The 21827-nt window shown below is 41.1% G+C and overlaps 1 protein-coding gene across 1 annotated transcript in view; it reads left to right on the top strand.

The window, feature by feature from the left end:
- MAOA (monoamine oxidase A) overlaps positions 1 to 13732 on the top strand; it is an 87361-nt gene extending 73629 nt beyond the window's left edge. Inside the window, exons 11-15 of the mRNA XM_045187515.3 lie at positions 7786 to 7843; positions 9031 to 9128; positions 12688 to 12799; positions 13006 to 13062; positions 13254 to 13732. Of these exons, the coding sequence (XP_045043450.3) occupies positions 7786 to 7843; positions 9031 to 9128; positions 12688 to 12799; positions 13006 to 13062; positions 13254 to 13394 (466 nt within the window). The 3' untranslated portion in view covers positions 13395 to 13732. The remainder of the gene's footprint in view (positions 1 to 7785; positions 7844 to 9030; positions 9129 to 12687; positions 12800 to 13005; positions 13063 to 13253) is intronic.
- Positions 13733 to 21827: the final 8095 nt, after the last annotated feature.

The raw sequence follows: 21827 nt of genomic DNA, 5'->3' as shown, positions 1-21827 counted from the left end.
AGTTTTGGAAGATTATATTTTTCTAGAAATGTATCCATTTCGGAGAACCAAGATGGCGGCGTAGGTAGACACACTGCGCCTCCTCGCACAACCAGAACTGACAGAAAATCGAACCACAAGGAAGTCCGACACCAAATAGATAAAAAAGAAACATACATCCAGACTGGTAGGAGGAGCGGAGTCGGGCACCAGGGCAGAGAGGACTCGCATGGCTGTGGCAGGACTGAGACTGGCGGAGTGTGGGATGAACGGGGCCGGCAGTCTGACCACTAGCAGACCCTGTGGCCCTACATTCACGCACAGATAAACTGGGAGGGCTAGACTCAGAGTGGCGGAGAACGGGGCAGGCACAGTGGCGGATAGCACCCCGAGGTTCCACACTCGCCCACAAATAAACCGTCAAATGGCAGGGAGCAAAGCACACCATGTAACCCAGGGATCCAGCGCATGGAAATAAAGCCTCAAACCTGTGATTGAAAACGCCCGTGGGGGTGGGGGCGGCAGCAGGGGAGACTCCCAGCATCACAGGAGAGGTCATTGGAGAGACCTACAGGGGCCTAGAGTGCGCACAAGCCCACCCACTCGGGAACCAGCACCAGAGGGGCTCAATTTGATGGTGGGTAGCGGAGGGAGTGACTGAAATCCGGTGTAGAGTGGAGTGGGTGCCATTGCTCCCTCTCAGCCCCTCCACCACGTACAGCGTCACAGTGCAGCAACCAGCGTTACCCCACTCTGCCCTGGGGAACACCTAAGGCTCCGCCCCTTTAAGTAACAGAAGCGCCAAGACAAAAAAAAGGCCCAAATGACAGAACACTTCAAAGCTCCAGAAAATATACAACTAAGCTAGGAAGAGATAACCAAACTATGGGATACACAGTTCAAAACACTAGTAATAAGGATGCTCACAGAACTGGTTGAATTTGTTTGAAAACTAGATGAAAAAATGAACCCTATGCTAAGAGAAACAAAGGAAAATATACAGGAAACCAATAGTGATGCGAAGGAAACTGGAACTCAAATCAACGGTGTGGAACAGAAGGAAGAAAGAAACATCCAAGCAGAAAAGAATGAAGAAACAAGAATTGGGAAAAATGAGGAGAGGCTTAGGAACCTCCAGGACATCTTGAAACGTTCCAACATCCGAATTATAGGGGTGCCAGAAGAAGAGGAAGAACAAAAAATTGAAAACTTATTTGAACAAATAAAGAAGGAGAACTTCCCCAGTCTGGCAAAGTAAATAGACTTCCAGGAAGTCCAGGAAGCTCAGAGAGTCCCAAAGAAGCTGAACCCAAGGAGGAACACAACAAGGCACATTTTCATTACCTTACCCAAGATGAAACAGAAGGAGAGAATCTTAGAAGCAGCAAGAGAAAAGGACACAGTTGCCTACAAAGGGGTTCCCATAAGACTGTCAGCTGATTTCTCCAAAGAGACCTTACAAACAAGAAGGGACTGGCAAGAAGTATTCCAAGTCATGAAAGGCAAGGGCCTACATCCAAGATTACTGTATCCAGCAAAGCTATCATTTAGAATGAAAGGGCAGATAAAGTGCTTCTCAGATAAGTTCAAGTTAAAGGAGTTCATCATCACCAAGCCCTTATTATATGAAATGTTAAAGGGACTTATCTAAGAAAAAGAAAATAAAAAATATGAACAGTAAGAATGACAGCAAACTCACAGTTATTAACAACCACACCTAAAAACAAAACAAAAACAAACTAAGCAAACAACTAGAACAGGAACAGAACCACAGAAATGGAGATCACATGGAGGGTTATCAGGAGGGGATTGGGAGGGGGAGAGAGGGGGGAAAGGTACAGAGAATAAATAGCATAAATGATAGGTGGAAAATAGACAAGGGGAGAGTAAGAATAGTGTAGGAAATGTAGAAGCCAAAGAGCTTATAAGTATGACCCATGGACATGAACTATAGGGGGGGAATGTGGGAGGGAGGGGGTGGGCAGGATGGAGTTGAGTGAAGGGGAGGAAATGGGACAACTGTAATAGCATAATCAATAAATATATCAAAAAAAGAGAAATGTATCCATTTCACCGAGGTTTTCAAATTTCTTTGGGATGGAAAGCTCTATATATATCAGTTAAGTCCATTTCATCTAGGGTATTGTTCAGTGACACAATACCCTTGTTGATATTTTGTTTGGAAGACCTGTCCATTTTTGACAGTGGGGTGTTAAAGTCCCCTACTATAATTTCGTTGCTGTCAATATCTTTCTTGAAGTCCTCCAAGATTTTCTTTATGTATTTGGGTACTCCTATGTTGGGAGCATATATATTTACAATGTTTATGTCTTCTTGGTGGATTCTTCCTTTGAGTATTATGAAATGACCTTCTGGGTCTCTCTTTATGGCCCTCCTTCTGAAGTCTATTTTGTCTGATATGAGTGTTGCTACCCCTGCTTTTTTTTCCTGTCCGTTTGCCTGGAAAATTTGTTTCCAGCCCTTCACTTTCAGTTTGTGCAAGTCTTTTGTCCTGAGATGGGTCTCTTGTAGGCAGCATATGTGTGGGTCATGTTTTCTTATCCATTCAGCTATTCTATGTCTTTTGATTGGAGCATTTAATCCATTTACGTTTAAGGTTATTATCGATAGGTAGTTATTCATTGCCATTTTTTCCTACCTGTGTTCCTCTCTCTTTCTCTTTTCCTTCCTTTCCTTAAAGCAGTCCCTTTAGCATCTCTTGCAGAGCTGGTTTGGTGGAGGTGTATTCTTTTAGACTTCTTTTGTCTGGGAAGCTCTTTATTTGGCCTTCTATCTTGATTGAGAGCCTTGCTGGGTAAAATAGTCTTGGTTGCAGGCCTCTGGTTCTCATTACTTTGAATATTTTTGGCCATTCTCTTCTGGCTTGGAGCGTTTCCATTGGGAAGTCAGTTGCTAACCTTATTGGGACTCCCTGGTATATTACTTCCTGTTTCTCCCTTGCTGCCTTTAAGATCCTCTCTTTGTCTTGGAATTTTGCCATTTTAATTATGATGTGTCTTGCAGTGGGCCTCTTTGGGTTCCTCTTGCTTGGGACTCTCTGTGTTTCCTGGATTTGGGTGACTTTTTCTCTCATCAGATTAGGGAAATTTTCCATCATTACTTTTTCAAACAGGTTTTCTATCCCTTGCTCTTAGTCTTCTTCTTCTGGTATCCCTATTATAAGGATATTATTACGTTTCATGTTGTCCTGCATTTCCCTTAATCCCTCTTCATTCTTTCTGAGCCTCTTTTCGTTTTCTTGCTCTTTCTGGGTGTTTTTTTCTACTTTGTCCTCCAGCTCGCTGATTCGATCCTCTGCTTCATCAAGTCTGCTTTTTATTCCTTCTACTGTGTTCTTCAATTCAGAAATTGTATTCTTCATTTCCTCTTGGCCCTTGTTGATAGTTTCTATTTCCTTTTTCATGCTGATATAGTTTGCAGTGAGTTCATTGTAGTTTCCCTGTAGTTTCTGGTAGTTCTCTGTGAGCTCTATGAGCTTCTTGATAACCATTCCTTTGAACTCAGTATCTGATAGTTGACTTGCCTCTATTTTATTCAGCATTCTTTCTGAGGCTTCGTCCTTTCCTTTCATTTGGGGATTATTGCTTTGTCTTCCCATTGTTTGTGATACTGCTCTTGTTAGCCTCTGCTTATTAAATTGATGTGTTCTGACTCCCTGGGTGTATGGTATGAACTTCTATGGTAGAATGCCAGTGGGATTCAATGGTGCCGTCTCCTTAATCTCCTGCACTCACTGGTCTTGAGCTGACGTTTATGGGTCTAACAGGGTCTAAATCTGGTCTTATCAGAGCTCCAGGTTTTATTTTCTCAGCTGTGGGAAAAGGAGAAAGAGGAAAAAATAAAGCACAAAACAAAAAAAAGAAGAAGGGAATGAAGGAAAAAGGGAATACAAAAGGAATGGAAGGAAGGAAGAAAGAAGGAATAAAATAGATAGGAGGAAAGATAAGTAGAAGGAATTTTAACAAAAATTAATATAAAACGTAAATAAAAGAAGGCAGCAAGAAGGAATAAAAAAGTAAAGGATGGAAGGAAGAAGGAATAAAAACAGAAAAAAGGACAGAAAGGAAGAAGGAATTTAGGGGGAAAGGAGAAAAAAGTAGAAAAGAAAAAAAAAAAGTCTTCTGCTGGCTTTAAACTGGTCTGGTTAGTTCTGCTGGTCTTCCTGTCTGTGAAACGGGAAGGGGTGGTTGGAGGGATTGGTTTCACTTTTCTCCCTTCCTGAGCCACATTCTTCACTGTTGTCCAGCCTCCAGTCCAGTTCCTCAGGGTCCTTCAGCTCCCCACTAGGCCTTTAGTTCACCAGCTGTGCTGTCCTTGAGTTGCACCAATTAGGGGCAACACACATTCCACCTTCTAGCTCTTTGCTGTCTTAGATGCTAGGGGCTCTGGGTGCTGCTATGGGGTAGTTCATCCCCCTGCTGGGTCTAGTCTTTCCGGGGAATGCAGTCTCCCCTACCCCTGCAGCTCCCTTCTTCTGTTGGTTCTGCCTTCCTCCTTGAGAGCAAGTAGGGTTGTGGGGCCTATCCCAGGCTTTGGGCCTATGTGCAGAGCAGCCAGCCACTGATCCGGGTGCGCACCCACCTGAGGTTTTAGGTGTGGGCACCCAGGCTGCTGATTCGAGGTGCGCGCCCAGCCACGCACTTTGGACCTGTGCACCCAGGTAGCCGAACTGCTGATCTGGATGCACACTGTCCCAGGCTTTGGGCCTGTGCTTCCGGGGCAGCCGGGTTGCTGCTGATCGAGGTGCGCACCCACCAGGGGTTTCAGGTGTGTGCTGGGGCTGCTTATCCCACGTTCACATTCCAGGGGCTGAGGGGGTAGGGGCGCAAGAGGCCACGGCTGCTGCAGAGAGTTCTCTAACTAGCCACTGAGTGCCTCTATTTTCTCTTTTTGTTTTCGAGAAATTCCTCCTATTCAAGCTCCCTGGTTCCTAACAAGCACCTGACTTCTCAAATAGCCCAACCTGGCTCTCTCCCAAGAATCCTGCAGCAGTCCCTGCACCCGGGCCGGGGCTTCAGCCACTCTGGTCCCCGTGCAGGTCCCAGGGACGTTATTGTCCTTAAGCACTCTTCTTACCGTCAGATCTTTCAATGTCCTCTATCTTTGGTCTCCGATCTTCATATATGCTGGAATACCATTAGCTGTTCACTCTGTTCCTCAGATCAGCTAGGTGTTTCACTGGTGCCAAGGGGAAGTGGACTCCACTCCCACCTATCTCGCCACCATCTTCCCAGACTTTTCTAAAATATTTTTAAATTTAATGAGAGGAATCAATGGGGAAGGTAATTTCCTGATATAGTTGTATGAACTTATTCTTGACTTATATAATAATATGAAAAATAGTCAAATGACTTATATTTCTATTATAAATGGTTTATCATTCATGATTTTAAAAAATAACTGCTTGTAGTTTCATTAGATGTTAGTTTTCACACTGTTTTAATAAAGATTTTATTGCATGTCCCAAAAATAATTTAAACTTCATTAAGCTTTTCAGAATGATTGTCAATCCTTTTATTTTCTAATTGACTCAAAATGTTAGCATTATTCCTTGTAACCTCATATGAAGGAGTTAAGAATCACTCATCTATATCTATATCATGGAGGATACAATACTAGGCTGAGGATGGATTTTGATTCAGTAAATTTTTATTGAGCACTAACTACAGGTAGGATGCTCAGGAGACTTCAGCTTCAGCCCTGCCATTAATTAGCTGAGTGACATGGAACAACTCTCTTTAGTGCACTGAGCCCTAACCTTCTCATCTCTGAAATGAAGGGCTTGGATTTGACAGAGAGAGACAGATAGGAGGATAGCAGTTTTGAGACTTCTTCCAGTTTTTCCTTTCCTTTATAATTATTGATCTACAGTATAAACAGGTCCTTGAAGGGAAACCAAACTTTTTCTGTTTGTCCTGGAACTTAAATAGCGACCTAATATTGCATGACATTACCTCATTTGTCTCCCCCTTAAAACATTTGATGGTAATGTGGTTGCAGTAGGCAGTGTTTACAATTCCACCTCATCCTCCTGCTGTCTTAACACTGTATATCCACAAGATGGAAGTTCTGACAGTTATATAAATGGTGTAAACATGAACATTTAGATAAATTTATAAGGTTACATTCTGTCCAACATTATTCAAAGACACTAGGAGAATGTTTTCAAAATATTGTCTAGCCCTGACTGGTTGTGGTTCAGTTGGCTGGAGCATCATGTACCTGAAAGGCTGCGGATTTGATTCCAGGTCAGGGCACATGCCTAGGTTGTGTGTTGGATCCCAGATCCCTGTTGCCAGGTCCCCACACATGCACATCATATGGGAGGCAACCCATCAATGCAAAGCATCTATGTTTCTTTCTCTTCCTTCCTCACTCCTTTCTTCTCTCTCTAAAAAGCAATGGGGAATAAAGTGACCTCAGGTGAGGATAATTTTTTTTTAATTTCTAATGTAATGGGAAACATGTGTCATCTTTTAAAATCTGTTTTATTCCTGGTAAGTATAACCTTCCCTTCTCTCCCTCTTCTGCCCTCCCCCATTCTTGGCCATTTGTCTTTTTAGCTTTTTAAAAAAGATTTCGTTTATTTAGTTTTAGAGAGAGGGCAAGGGAGGGAGAAAGAGAGGGAGAAAAACATTGATGCGACAGAGAAACATCTATTGGTTGCCTCTAGCACAAGCCTCATTGGGGGGCCAAACCACAACTCAGCATATTCCGTGCCTGGGAATGGAATCAGTGACTTGTTGCTTTGCAGGACAATGCCCAACCAACTGAGCCACACCAGTCAGGTCTGTCTTTTCAGCTTTTAATGATTGCTTTGCATATTTGAATTAAACCCTTTGCCACATTTTTAGCAACTCCTTTTTCCTGTTGCCTGTTAGCCTATACCAAATATTTTGGAGTACTTTCAATGTTTAAACTATATAAAGACTAAAGAAGGTAAGTACCAAGAGTATATAATTGCATTTGTTCCAAAAAATCCCAAAATAGAACCATTCATTTCTAAAATGGGCAATTTTAGTAAATTAGAACTTTTAAATTTCACTAAGAGTGGTTGTGAGTTCAAAATATATCTTTTCCAAGAAGTGCTTAGATAAATTAAGCTACTGATTTTTAAAACATAGTATGTGCCATGTTCTGTGTTAGTCACTTACATAAGGATTTATGAGGGTAACCAAAGATTGTGTTTGAGGTAACATCACATCGTACTCATTCCCCAGACACCCTTTGGAACCCTGTGTGCACAAACCATTCTCTAAAGTTACAGATTACTAGACTGGAATGACCATAGGCATCTCCTGGTCTAGCATAATTATGTTCTGCTTAAAAGATTTAATGAGCTTTATATGTTCATAGTATCTGTAAAACAAATATAGGATGGTTTAAAAAATCATATGTACTACAGACTTATAATAGGGATTATTGTAGAAATGTACATATTCCAGAAAAGTAACTTAGAATCAATCCCTAAAATGACTGAATTTAACTTAAAATTATTTCCCCAATTTTAATCTTAACTAGATATGACACTGGGCAGTAAGAGGCAAACTATAAAAAAGAAGGAAAATGCTGTTAATCTTTAAATCAAATAACTGTATTGAGGCATAGAGTTACTTGGAGTGCAAAGATTCATGGAATTGTTTATTTTGTGTGGTTACAGAAGACCATTGATTTTAATTTTTCCTTGATAAATCTGGTTCATTGGCAAGAGCCCTGGAACTCGTAGTGTTTGTTCTATACTCATCAGTTACTACTTCCTTAACATTTTTGGATCTTTTTTTATAGAAAGAGAAAAATCTGTGAGTTGTACTCCAAAGTGCTGGGATCTGAAGAAGCTTTACAAGTAAGAACACTCAGCTTGAATACCTGGCAGGTTGTTCTCTGTTTGCTCTTAAGGGTAAAACAAAGCAGATTCTGGTTCCCTGACAGGCTTATGAAGAAAGTATAAAGGGATATGCTTACTGGAGGATTAACTTCAGCTATCACAGAAGGCCTTTAAAAACTGCTGATAGGTGCAAGAAATTTTTGATGCAGTGGTTCCTTGAGCCATTTAAATATTCACTGAATAACTGGTGGCCAGTTGTAGTCAGAGCCTGGAGCTTCAGGTATTATCTCTTGGATGGATGAGAGCAGTTCACACAACCAAGAGCCTGCCCTCCTGTCAATGTCAACTGACTGCTGTGAAATAAAATGCCAGATATATCATCATTTGTTGGTGAAGGCACTGCAGTATACACTTGACAATACAACTGAATCTAGACTCTCTGGCCAGGTCAAGGTCATATTAATTTATTTTTCCATTTGTAAACTCAATTCACAGCTCACTTGGAAATTTCAGTGCTTTCAATCCACCACTGAAAGTAATTATGCAAATGAAATTCTTTCTGAAGATCCTACCAGATAGCTTAGGGCTCTTTTAAGGGATTATATCTGAACTGTTCAAATAACAAATTTGCAGGATGTGTTAGGAAAAATCAGAGAAGGTTCTCTCATGTCCCTTGAGAAACATCTTAATCTTTAATTCTCCCCCTTTTATCAGATTTCCTATCATTCAGTTTTCTAGCTTGGAGAAGTGGTTCTGAAAAAAAACTCTTTCATAGACACTGTATTTATATTCTACCTCTTCCCTTCCACCCTTTTTTCAGCAGTAATTCCTTGGTAGATGGGGAAGTAAAGTCTGTTATTTAGAGAATCCAGAGATTTGAGTAGACCTTACCAGAACCTGATTATTGATGGGGTATCCTGTAGACTTAGGTCTAAAGACTTCAGAATCTTCCTGGAGATGCCCTGTGTCCAGAGTAAAGAGGTTGAGAAAGTCAAAGTATACATGTTTAGTTGCTTGGTACCTCACAAAAGACCATTACATTACTTGGTTCTGCTATATTTCCCCATAAATGTGCTGGAAAACCAGGTCCATCTTTTTTAAAAATGTAAACTTTTTAAAAGTAAAATACACAAGAGCCTTCATTGTTGACTGACAGAATTTCAGCTGTGTCTTTCTTTCGGAATTTTCTCCTCATTGAATTTCAGCCAGTACATTATGAAGAAAAGAACTGGTGCGAAGAACAGTACTCGGGGGGCTGTTATACCGCCTACTTTCCTCCTGGCATCATGACTCAATATGGAAGGTACTACCCAAATACCAAACTTACAAAAATAAGCAAAGTTCAATGGGAATTTTAGAAATAGTAGTCAACATTCCTATTTATAATGTCTCAAGTAGTCAGTTTGTGTATTTCTGGATGTCCATAGGAAAATAAGTTATGTTGGTACATAGAAAAATAGCTATCTACACAGAGAACAATAGCAGAATACTGGTGAGGATTTCAGATGTCAGTAGCACATGTGAGAATTCTCCAAGTTGCAGTGTTCTTCAAGGGGCTTTCTTGAGCTCAATTACACATTTAGTCTCACACAACTACCCTAGGCTCTGGCACTAGTCTACACAGAAGGACATGGACTAAACACATCTTGCTAGCAGAGCAGTATCATATATTCCTCTTCAGGGAGAGGGGTCATCACTATATGCAGCTAAGGTGTGAGGAGGTGATAGCCCTACAGGGTGGGGGAGTCCATTTTGGTTTAGAAACCCAGTAGGAACCATGGTCTCTTGTAATAGCCTAATTGGCATAGTGCCCAGGGTCCCTCCAAGAGATATGCCCAGTCACAAGAGGTACCACACTCATTGAAGCCCAAAGCAATAGTCTCCTACTAGGTATTTATAATTCATGCCAGTCTTCCCCACCCAGATCCAATTTACCATTGTTGGGCTGGGGGAGACATTTTTAGCATAAGCAGTATTGCCCAGTAACATAGATGGCATTATACCTTCATCAGGTCTCCAAAGGAACAGAGTTAGAAAGGTAACTGAAGATCATATTTGTCCATGAAAGAAAAAGAATTTATTAACCCTTTCCTTACATGGGATTTTTAAATTATTAATTAAGCTGAAGGCCTTTGGGGTAGAGATAGGCAGCTTAGGAGATTTTATGAAAGTGGCTATAGACATTGTAGGAGTCAAACCTAACAAGGTAGGAAAGGATACTTGGTTGCCCATTCAGCCCAGCCCTTCCGTGGTTCTCTTCACTGAGACCTCTTTGTAATGAAGGCCCATTTCCTGCCCTTAGCTAGCCCCCAGATAAATTCTTAGATGCTAACTCTACAGAGGTTGTTTTGTTGTTGTTTTTTGTTTTTTTAAATATATTTTTTGATTACGCTATTACAGTTGTCCCATTTCCCCCCTTCACTCCACTCCATACTGCACACCCCCTCCCTGCCACATTCCCCCCCCCCCTATAGTTCATGTCCATGGGTCATACATATGAGTTCCTTGGCTTCTACATTTCCTATACTATTCTTACCCTCCCCCTGTCTATTTTCTACCTACCATTTAGGCTACTTATTCTCTGTACCATTTCCCCCTCTCTCCTACTCCCATTCCCCTGTTGAGAACCCTCCATGTGATCTCCATTTCTGTGGTTCTGTTCCTGTTCTAGTTGTTTGCTTAGTTTGCTTTTGTTTTTGTTTTAGGTGTGGTTGTTAATAACTGTGAGTTTGCTGTCATTTTTACTGTTCATATTTTTACCTTCTTTTTCTTAGATATGTCCCTTTAACATTTCATATAATAAGGGCTTGGTGATGATGAACTCCTTGAACTTGACCTTATCTGAGAAGCACTTTATCTGCCCTTCCATTCTAAATGATAGCTTTGCTGGATACAGTAATCTTGGATGTAGGTCCTTGCCTTTCATGACTTGGAATACTTCTTGCCAGCCCCTTCTTGCCTGTAAGATCTCTTTTGAGAAATCAGCTGACAGTCTTATGGGAACCCCTTTGTAGGCAACTGTGTTCTTTTCCCTTGCTGCTTTCAAGATTCCCTCCTTCTCTTTAATCTTGGCTAATGTAATTATGATGTGCCTTGGTGTGTTCCTCCTTGGGTCCAGCTTCTTTGGGACTCTCTGAGCTTCCTGGACTTCCTGGAATTCTATTTCCTTTGCCAGATTAGGGAAGTTCTCCTTCATTATTTGTTCAAATAAGTTTTCAATGTTTTGTTCTTCTTCTTCTCCTTCTGGCACCCCTATAACTCAGATGTTGGAATGTTTAAAGATGTCCTGGAGGTTCCTAAGCCTCTCCTCATTTTTTTGAAGTCGTGTTTCTTCACTTTTTTCTGGTTGGGTGTGTCTTTCTTCCTTCTGGTCCACACCGTTGATTTGAGTCCCAGTTTCCTTCCCATCACTATTGGTTCCCTGTACATTTTCCTTTGTCTCTCTTAGCATAGCCTTCATTTTTTCATGTAATTTGCGACCAAATTCAACCAATTCTGTGAGCATCCTGATTACCAGTGTTTTGAAATGTGCATCTGATAGGTTGGCTATCTCTTTGTTGCTTAGTTGCATTTTTTCTAGAGCTTTGATCTGTTCTTTCATTTGGGCCATTTTTTTTTTTTTTTTTTGTCTTGGCGTGCCTGTTAAGTAAAGGGGCAGAGCCTTAGGTGTTCACTGGGGTGGGGTAACGCTGGTTGCTGCGCTGTGATGCTGTACGTGGGGGAGGGGCCGAGAGGGAGCAAGGGTGCTTGCTCCACTCTCTGCCAGATTTCAGTCACTCCCTCCACTACCCACAATCAAACTGGGCCCCTCTAGTGCTGATTCCCGAGTGGTTGGGCTTGTGCATGCTCTAGGCCCCTGTGGGTCTCTCCAATGAACTCTCCTGTGAGGCTGGGAGTTTCTCCTGCTGCCTCCTCAGCCCCCACGGGTGTTTTCAATCAGACATTTGAGGCTTTATTTCCCTGAGCTGGAGCCCTGGGTTGTGCGGTCTGTTTCACTCCCCCACCATTCCTCCTGGTTTATCTATGCATAAATGTGGGGCCATGGGTTATGCTAGCTGCCGCACTGCCTGCCCCATTCCACAACCCACCACCTCACTGGGTCCGCCAGCCACCACCTTGCTGCAAGTCCTCTCTGCCCAGGTTGCCCATCTCCACCCTGCCTACTGGTCTGGATGAATGTTTCTTCTTTATCTCCTTGGTTGTCAGACTTCCATACAGTTTGATTTTCTGTCAGTTCTGGTTGTTTTTTGTTTTTAAATTGTTGTTGTCCTTCTTTTGGTTGTGCGAGGAGGCACAGTGTGTCTACCTACACCTCCATCTTGGCCAGAAGCTCCCAGAGGTTGTTTTTTTAAGACAGAGATTTATAATCCCTCAGGTCTTTTCCTTGACAGAGATCATTTAATCACCGTATATTTCCACTTGCCAGTACAGTTCCTTCTGGCAGCCTGGAAGTGCCTTCCTGGCTGTAGTCAGCTGTCAGATGAGATCTCTTGCAGAATGCACCCCTTTGGAAAGACAGTATAAGGAGCAGAGTGGATTACAAACAGGAAACATACAACAAATAAATCTGATTGTGAATTCAATGAATGTTCTTATATTCCAATTCTGGATGGCTAGGAAAAGGTCAACATCGCCTCTAGTGATTGATGATCTGACAGCCTGATTCTCTCTGGCTTGAAAGTTCAGACCCTTGGGTGCAGGCCTAGGAAACAAGGAGGAGCCTTTCACTTTGGGCTGAGGCACATAGGAGTTTTTGAAACAATTTGGGTTACCTTGTGTTCTATGGGGTAAATGAGGGCAGTGATTGACTCATTAATCTTCGGTGCCTTTAAATGAACTGTGACCTCTCTGTTCATTTAAAGGGTGATTCGCGAACCAGTAGGCAGGATTTATTTTGCCGGAACAGAGACAGCCACACATTGGAGCGGGTATATGGAAGGAGCTGTTGAAGCTGGAGAACGAGCAGCTAGATCGGTAAGGGAGGAAGCCAAGTTACCTGCCCTCCTGAGTCCAGCATTGTTTTTTGTATCTGACCTTTCTAGATCTTGACATGAATAAATATTTATGTCTATTTTTTTGCCCCTCACTCCACTCAGGGGGCTCATCTGTGGCCAGCAGTGCCTTGAATATGTCAAAACTATAGAACTTCATTTCACAATACTATTGCTGCTTTCTTTCAGATCTTGTATGTTATGGGGAAGGTGGCAAATCTAGACGCTGAAGAACCTGAATCAGAGGTAAATTTGGCAGCTTCATCTCCATGTACCAGTAACTGTATATAGATCTCATATCTTTCATCTTCTAGCCTCTGATGTAATTGTAGCTGCCACTCTCCAAAGCATATCCATGCATTCATTTTGAACATATGTTTTGCCCCTCCTTGTCAGTTCAGGAGTCTTCTGCTAATGATCTATGTCCATTCATCTAGGATGTTCCAGCTACTGAAATCAGGCATACATTTTGGGAAAGACATCTCCCCTCAGTGCCAGGCCTTCTGAAGATCATTGGATTTTCCACATCAGTAACTGCCCTGTGTTTTGTGGCATACAAGTTTAGGCTGCTGAAATGATCCTGAAGTACACTCAGTCTTAGTCTTTTCTAGTACTATCAGCAAGAAATTGTCAACAAATTAATGGCTGTGTCTCATTAGACTATCGTTAAGTGCACTGGATGTAACCCCTTAGTTTAGTCTGTGTTAAAGTAAAAACAACTCACGGAGTCACCTCATTAAAATCAGTAAGCTAAGCGCAAGCTCCATCTTACTTGTCTGTGTAGACTAATTCATGTTGATTGGTAGAATAAAACCTTGTGATCATTTTTTTAAATTTCAAGTTCAAGTGTTCATCAGAAATAATTTCTATGTCCTGTTTTTCCCCTTTAACATAAAATGCCTGATGATTGCAAAAATGAAGCATTTAACTTTCTGTAGAGGTTAAATAGGTGAAAGCCCAGCTTGTGACTGATCTTTTCAGTCTTTAGGAAATGGTGAAGTGTAGGTCCAGAGCACCGGGGGTCACAGCTTCTTGGGGTGAGCTGTTCCCACTTTGGATGAGGAAATAGTACATGAAAGCAGTAGAGGTAGACGAGTGAGGAGGGGAGGGGCATTTTGTATGCTGTTGTCTCAGGAATCTCTGGACTGCTTCTAATCCCTATGAAGTTTCTAGACATCTAGTCCCAGTGTTAGCTCACTTGTATAGTTTTCCCTTTTGCTTCTTAAATAGGACAGTGTTTACCAAGGCATAATTATTAAATTGACTTTCTGTGACTTCTGTATATCTCCCCAGGTAAGCAGAGTAAACTAGTGCTAGGATTGTTCCCAACAGGCCTCCCTGACTAGCTCTACATGAGGCATCTTCTCTTCTTCCTGGAATATAGCTAGATATCACTTCACTCATCATTGATGATAACATTCTCTACCAATTTCAGGAAAACAGTATTTTCCTTTCTTTCAAGTAGACCCTGGCTATCTGAAAGCCCTTAGTGACATATTTTTTTCTTTTTTCCTATGACCATAGGAGAGTTAGATCTGTTAATTTCAATATGTTTTCAATATGGTTGCCCTACTGTTAACTTTCCAGTTTCTCTCAAATAACTGAAATGGACATTAAAAATTTCTTATTGTTATTTGTTGAGACTATGAGATACATAAAAAAATTTATGGCTCTATATTATAAATTCACCTGCTGTAGTTATTAAGTTTTATATAAGACATGAAATTAGGTGATTTTACATATGAAGACTAAGTTCTCTAAGGAGTTACTTGGGCCCAGAGCAGTACCACCTCTTGCCTTTCCCATTTTAAAAACTATCAGATTTTTAAAAGCCCCTTCCAAAGGTTTCAGCCACAAACCACTGCTTTTTTTTCAATATAAGTATATGGAGAAAAATCAACATAGATGTGATCAAATAAAGCAATTGAGAAGATTCAGTGGACTCAGGTACACACGTGGTGGATACACAGTAAAACCTTATTGTGCAGTATCAATGAATGAACGTTCATTCTTTCATATCAAATGAAGTTTCTAGATAGCCAAAACTTACTCTTTTATGTGCCAAAAATTTTAAATAAAAATTTCAATGAACATATTTCCATACATTAGTAAACAAGTTACATGCAATTAATTTTTTATTAATAAGGTCAATCATTATATGCCTGAATTATATTATGTTTTTATAATAGAGTGATACCATCATGTTTGCCCTTCTACAAAATGTCACATGATTGTTTTGTAGCTGTTGAGTAGGCTACTGACTGCTTCTTCTGTCTTCTCCCATATTCAGCATTTTATTTCATATCCTCTTTATTTTCTAACAGCCGTTAACCAAATCTATTTTTTATTGAATGAGAATTAAAGACCACCAAAGGAGACCAACCCAAGTTTATTATATAATCAACCTTATCATAAATCCAAAATTAAGTTATAGCCATGGTGTGAGGAGTTAAGGTATTTGTTTTGCCTCACCGAAGAGCAAAGAGTAGGATTTTTCTTCTGCTCTTTAACTTTCATTTGAAAAGTGTTTTAACTAATTTAGGAGTTTTGACAATGCCTTAGATATGCTCTAGTACATAGGGAGGTGCACATATACCAAACCACTTAATAGAAATCACATCCCTGATCTATTTCAATTGTTTCTGTTCACTTACTTATTAACTTGGCTCTGACACACCCTTTTGAGAAAATCTCAACTGGCAACAGCTTTAACAATAATCAGGTTGATAGCATATCCAAGTCTTGAATATTGAAGAACTCCTGAGTATTCCATTACCCTCTCCTCAAACTTTTTAGAAAACCAATTAATTTATTCTAATTAGGTCAGCCCTATTAAGCTATATAGATTGAGTATTAAAATGGATGCCAGTCCAGATGTGCATAAACATAAAGTTGGAGCTGAAAACTCCTACCATATAGGAGATTGTTCAACACTAAGAAAGATACCATAGGTCTTTTCTCCATTCCAGAGAAGCTAGTCAATTCAACAGCTGATAGAGCCAGGCTCTGTTAAGGCATCTGCTTCACAGTTCTGAAGGCTGAATGGGTCTTACTCCATTGTAGGATTGAGAATTAGATTTTAAAAGTTACCCTTTTGTCACAACTGTTAAATAAGGACTTATACTACACTGAAGAAAAAATATTGAAGGACCATGAACTACATTTAGTATGATTGTAAACTTGGTGCCTAATGTTGTGTCGGAAATGTGCCCAAGTGCTACATGTGGGAGTATGCATAAGTGTTTGTTTTGCAATTGAAATATGATTTTGCCTGTATGGTACTGTTTTGTTTGTTAATAAAGTGCACTACCACCCCTGACTCAGACCTTGCTTCTCTATTTAGTTGATAGTCCCAAGGTTAGGAGGTCATAATGAGACATTATCCATGGATGATGGGTTTAAAAAGCCACTTTTTATTGATTCCAACATCTCATAGTTTGGTTTGACCCTCATGTTTTATCAAGGATTCCTGGGAGCTGATTAAATGCTATGATATTCTCTGCCTGGATATAATTAGTCAGTGTAGAGTCTAATCAAAGCTTTCTCACCTAATTAGTATATAATACCTTGAGCAAATCACTTTAGTTCTCTGCCTCAGTCTCCCCATCTGGAAAAGGGTGGGTTGCACTTGATGACTTCCAAGGATTCTTTTCATGGCAGCGTTATGTGATTTATGCATTTGTTGCCAGCACTCTATGTTTGCTTATCAGTATGGCAGGAGCAAATCACTCTGCCTTCTGTATCTTTTGTCTTAGGTTGGGTTTCCTGGAAACAGACTCTGAGTTGCAGAATCAGGGCAGAAAGCTTATTGGAAACAGCTCTCAGGAAATACAACTACAGAGGTGAGGCAGGCAGGATTGGGCAGGAGTTGGCCAACCAAGCAGTTGACACTTAGACCTCAGCAGATCCTAAGGGGGAGATGGGAAGGCCCTTCAGAATTGTCCTCCATTCTGGCAAAGGGGTTTGGCCTCTGTACCCCTTCATTAGCCATCCTCTGCAAGGGTGTGCTAACTTGGGTGAGAACTACACCTATGACCTAAGATCAACCTGCATCCCCAGCAGCTGCAGAATCCACGGAGAAGCACCCACAGCAGCATTTATTTTCCCCACCCCCCAAAATATATATTGGGGGGTGGGGAAAATAAATATATATTATTCTCCCCACCCCCCAAAATATATATTGTTCTTTGTCATGTAAAAGATGTGGATTTGAGCTTTGGTTTTGACAGATAGAATGGAGCTATTGCTGTGAAACTGCCCCTGTTAGGTAAGGCAACTATTTTAGAAGTTTATATTTCTGCGCTATTTATGTGGAAGAAAAAAATCAAAATTGGAAGGAACTCTGGAAATATTTCAACTTCTTTCTCAATGAAGGAATACCCTTCTACAATTGAGTGATAGAAAGATGAAAGTGGGTAGTAGGGAAGAGTGTGCATTTATAAGCATGAGTCCAAAATCTAATGTCTTCAGGAGTCAGGCAGCCAAAAATGAGCAGCAGGCATGAGACATTAGGGAGTAGTGGAAACTATGGCTGATCTGGGCAGTATCTGCCCCTCAGAAAAGCTTTTATATTCAGATTTCTTTAAAAGATTGCTAACCAATTAAGACACATTTGAAGGCTTTGTTCACATGTCCAAATTGTTCTCAAGTCTCATAAATAAGTGCAAGGTTTTGTTTTACATTGTATAAATGATAAATTCTTTTTGGATGTCTTTGATTTTTCTTGAGAAATGAGTACAAAGACCAGCAATCATTTTGTAAAACTTCTTAGAGCAGGCAAAAAGACAAGGGGTAGGAGGAGAGAGGGGGAAAAGCCCTTTTAGATCAGAAATCTCCATCAATAAATAACCCTCCCCCCAGTGCATCCCGATGCAATGCTTATCACCTATGTGAAGGTCATGATTGACAAGAGAAGTTCCAAACTTTATTGGAAAAATTGCATCCTCTCTATAAGGTAGAAATCAACTATTGTCAGTGGTTAATCTCTGTTGACTATGATACAATTCCAATAAGCAGGACATTAACATTGAATGAATGAGTTTTTAAAACTATACTTGTAACCGAGGGCCAGCTGTAGTGTGTGCATTCTTGACTGTGTAGGAAAGATTTCACACCACAAGTCCAGGTGACTATGAGGATCCACTTTTTTAAGCTGGGGACAATGAAACAAGGAAGGGCTTAGCATAGAAGAAGCAACATGAGAGCCTCGGCTGTGTTGCCTTAGCTCACTGGGAAGTCAGACAAAAGGGAGCTTTGGAGACAGGATCAGGGGATTAGCCTGCGAAAATGTGCCAACTGCCCATTGCCTTAGCTAGCGTTGTGTGTTTGTGAGGGAAGAAGAGTGGAAAGGGAATGGCTCAGGCTGCTCCCCAGAAGGAGAGCACAATGAAGCAGAGTCCTTAGTCTTGAGGCTTTTCTCTTTTTCTTGCAGGTGGGAATCTTAGGGAAGGTCTCAGGGGAGGGTTTCAGCAGAATATTCATCAGTTCTCCAGGTGTGCCCTTTCAGGGTCGTAATCTCCACTGATTGGTCAGTGACAGGGCAGGGGGTCATGTTAATCATTTAAGCTGATCCTGGTGTCATTCACATGATTTTGCAGCTTTTCTGGGCCTGGAGCTGAAAGACAGCTGAGGCCTATCTTCAGGGAGGAAACACCAGGGGAGGAAATGTTACCCTGGGGGTGAGGACCTTGTTTTCCCAGTTTTGCCCCCTGCCAGGAACTGGGGCCTTCCCCTAGTGACCATCTGCACCTGGCTATAAATTGCTTGGCCATTGTGTTCAGCTGTCTGTCTCAGTTTCCCCATTCCACTTGCCAAGGTATTTTCCTACGTTCTTACTACCCTGCCTCATACTGACCACTTTACACCAAGGTGGTAACAAAAATAAAAGGCAAGTGCCTTATCCTAGAGACTTTGGAGGAACAAGGTGGTAACAAAGGAAGGTATTGCGTAATAGTAACAATTCCCTTTCCTCTATCAGAGCTCAGGGCTTGGTTTCCTTCCTTGACCAAGCCTATTGTCTCCAGAATCCAAATGCAGGTCTCAGAGTGACAGCTGGTGTAAACATGTCTTAGCCTGGAGCCAAGTTTGGGAAGGCAGCTTTGGGGCCTCATGTGAAAAAGTTGGCTTGAGGGAGCTAGGAATTACTTCAAGGTGGGTCATGAGCCACTCAAGCAAGACTCCATTCAATGCATGTATGAGCCGTACAAGACTATTATTTATTTATACTCCTTTACAGCCACACCTCAATGGAAACCATGTTTTTCTATTAATGGGCCTCAGATATTTTCCAAGAACCATCAAGATCCATATATGAATTTGTGGTAGAATGTATTGGTGTGGGTGTATGCTTGGGTGGTGGGGTGGGAACAAGAAAAAGAGAAGGGAAAATGGGGGGGGTGCTTAAATGTCCATAAAGCAACATGATGACAATTTTGATAGGTTGATACCACCAAAGTGAATAGGGTACCCCTGAGTGTTTTGTCATTTACTCTGTAACTCAGGACTTGCCTTATAGAATTGCTGGGAAAAGTTAGGTAATGAAGGTAAGGGCTTAGCATAGCAAATAGTAAGTATTAGCTATTACGCATTGACCTTTTAGAATAGAAGCACAAAGAAGGTAATTTTAAAATTTTGTGAGCCCTGTATTTTTGTAATCATTCAACACATACTTACTGAGCATCTGCTATGTGTTGGTAGGCACCATGCTAGAATTCAGCAGTGAAAAGAGAGAATTCCCTTCATGGAGCACATAGTCCACTGTATATGCCAGGCAACACATTTGTTTGGGCTCTGGCCAGTGCTATGGAAAACATAAAATACTGTGAATGCAGGGAACGTTTCTAGAGGGTCATTAGATTTAAGGACAGGTTTCTAGGTTCTGTCCTCAAACTTTCATAGGTCACTGTGTAGCAAGTCAGTGAGGGGAAAGGAAAAAAAAATGAGATGGGGTTTTTGCTATAACAAAATCCCATAAACTGGGTGACTTATAAACAGCAGGAATTTATTTCTCACAGCCCAAATGTCAGCAGATGGGGTGTCTGGTAAGGTCCTGCTTTCTGGTTCACAGATTTTAAGCTGTAACTTCACAGGGTAGAAGGGGTGAGGGATAGCTGTGGAGCCTCTTTTATAAGGGCATTGATTCAATTCATAAAGTCTCCACTTTCATTTCCTAATCACCTACTAAAGGCCCTACCTCTTAATACCATCGACTTTTGGGTTAGAAATTCAAGATGCAAATGGGGGGGGGTGCACAAACATTTCCATCATATCAGATGGCATGACTAAATGGCAAAGAAAATCACAAGCATCATCAGTAAGTGCTGAATGTTAAATCCCACTTGCTCCATTCACCATTGTTCAAACTTTTAGTCTTCTATTGTTCCTGTCTACCTAGCACTCACTGCAACCTGAGATATTTATCAACTGAGACAGTCTTCCAGCCCCTTGTGCTAAGGAGCCACCTAAATTTGTTTTAAAAGGGTGCCATCTTCTGGCCAAACACTGCTGTTTCCTTCCAATGAAAACCCTAAAATATTCAACTCAGTTTTGTCCTTAAGGGAAACTAAGAGGTGTCACCTCCATCCAGAATTTCCTCCAAACACATTTGCCTGCTCTTTCTTACCTTCCAGTTGCAACATGAATAAAAAGTATTAATGTTTAATATCCATAGCCTTTCCTCTGCCCTAATCTCCCAGGAAGATTTTTTGTTAGAACTGCTTGGTTCCTCAGCCTTTGTTGTATCCATCTGAGTAATGTGTGAGGGGGAAAATTTGTGGGAGCTGAGAGAGGTGGAATTCCTTTTACTTTAGATTGGGCAAGGAACTAATCTAGGAAAAGCAGAAGAAAGCAGGTAGCAAGAACAGAAGTTTTCAGAAAATCAACTTGTAATTATGGAGTGCAGCTGGAGGGAAGAAGGGATTTTCAAAAGCTGCCTTGACAGCCCAGATAGACAGAAAGTTAGGATTTTAAGGAAGTTTGACTAAGATGCATGTGGTGCAATAAATATTTGCACTGCTGTTTATGCTTTGGGAGTCAAAATTGTGTTTCTTTTAGACAGTATATTGTACTGAGACCACCTTAGAGGTTTCCCAAACAGCCTATGTTATCCTGGGCTATATAAATTCAGAAAAGAGATGGGTAATAGTTTCTGGCATCTTCAACGGTGTCTAAAGAGTTCTGTAAGTTCAGTTGTGGGATCTCAGTGGAACTAAACAGAAAAGACCTCAAAAATTCTGCCATGAAAAAACCAGCCTCTAATCCAGTAAACCATACACCCCAGACTGGAGAGACACATAATAGGTCTGGCAGTGAATTCAATTTATATTTTTAAAAAATGAGCAAAGGAGGTCTGCTTATCCTGTATGTGTATTCAGCCAGCTACCAGTGTATCAGCATCAAACACTGAACATGGGAGATGCAGATGTGGGGCTCTTGGATGGACCCAATGAGGCTGCTGGTGTTTGATGGGATTTGTGTTTACATTGTGCAGAACCACAGTGTGCATCCTAAAGACATGTTCACTGTCAGGTGGGGACAATTCAGACAGGCCAAAGGAAATGAGGGCAGATTAGCTTCTCTCACAAGCAGCCCAACCACCTTTACTATGTAAGCCATTTTAATTTTATGGGCTGTATTTGTTTCCCATTGTAACAAATTACCACAAACTTAGTGGCTTAAAACAACACAAACTATTGATATTTTATTTCTGGAGGTCAAAAGTTTGAAATGAGTCTTATAGGGCTAAAAAACAAGGTGTTAACAAAGCTGGCTCCTTCTGGGGGCTCTAGGGGAGAATCCATTGTTTACCTCTTCCAACTTCTAGAAGTTCCAGCATTCTTTGGCTCATGTCCACATCACTCTAATCTCTTGCTACCATGGACGCATCACCTCTTCCACACTTTGACCCTTCTGCCTCCTTCTTATGAGGACACTTATAATTATGTTGGGACCACTTGGATAGTCCAGGGTAATCTCTCTATTTTTTGTTCCTTAACTTTTTGTCATTTAATGTA

Source organism: Desmodus rotundus, chromosome X, assembly GCF_022682495.2.
Source record: "Desmodus rotundus isolate HL8 chromosome X, HLdesRot8A.1, whole genome shotgun sequence".
Classification (NCBI taxonomy): Eukaryota; Metazoa; Chordata; class Mammalia; order Chiroptera; family Phyllostomidae; genus Desmodus; species Desmodus rotundus.
The sequence above is the reverse complement of the archived record's forward strand: the minus strand, read 5'-3'. Positions and strand labels throughout refer to the sequence as shown.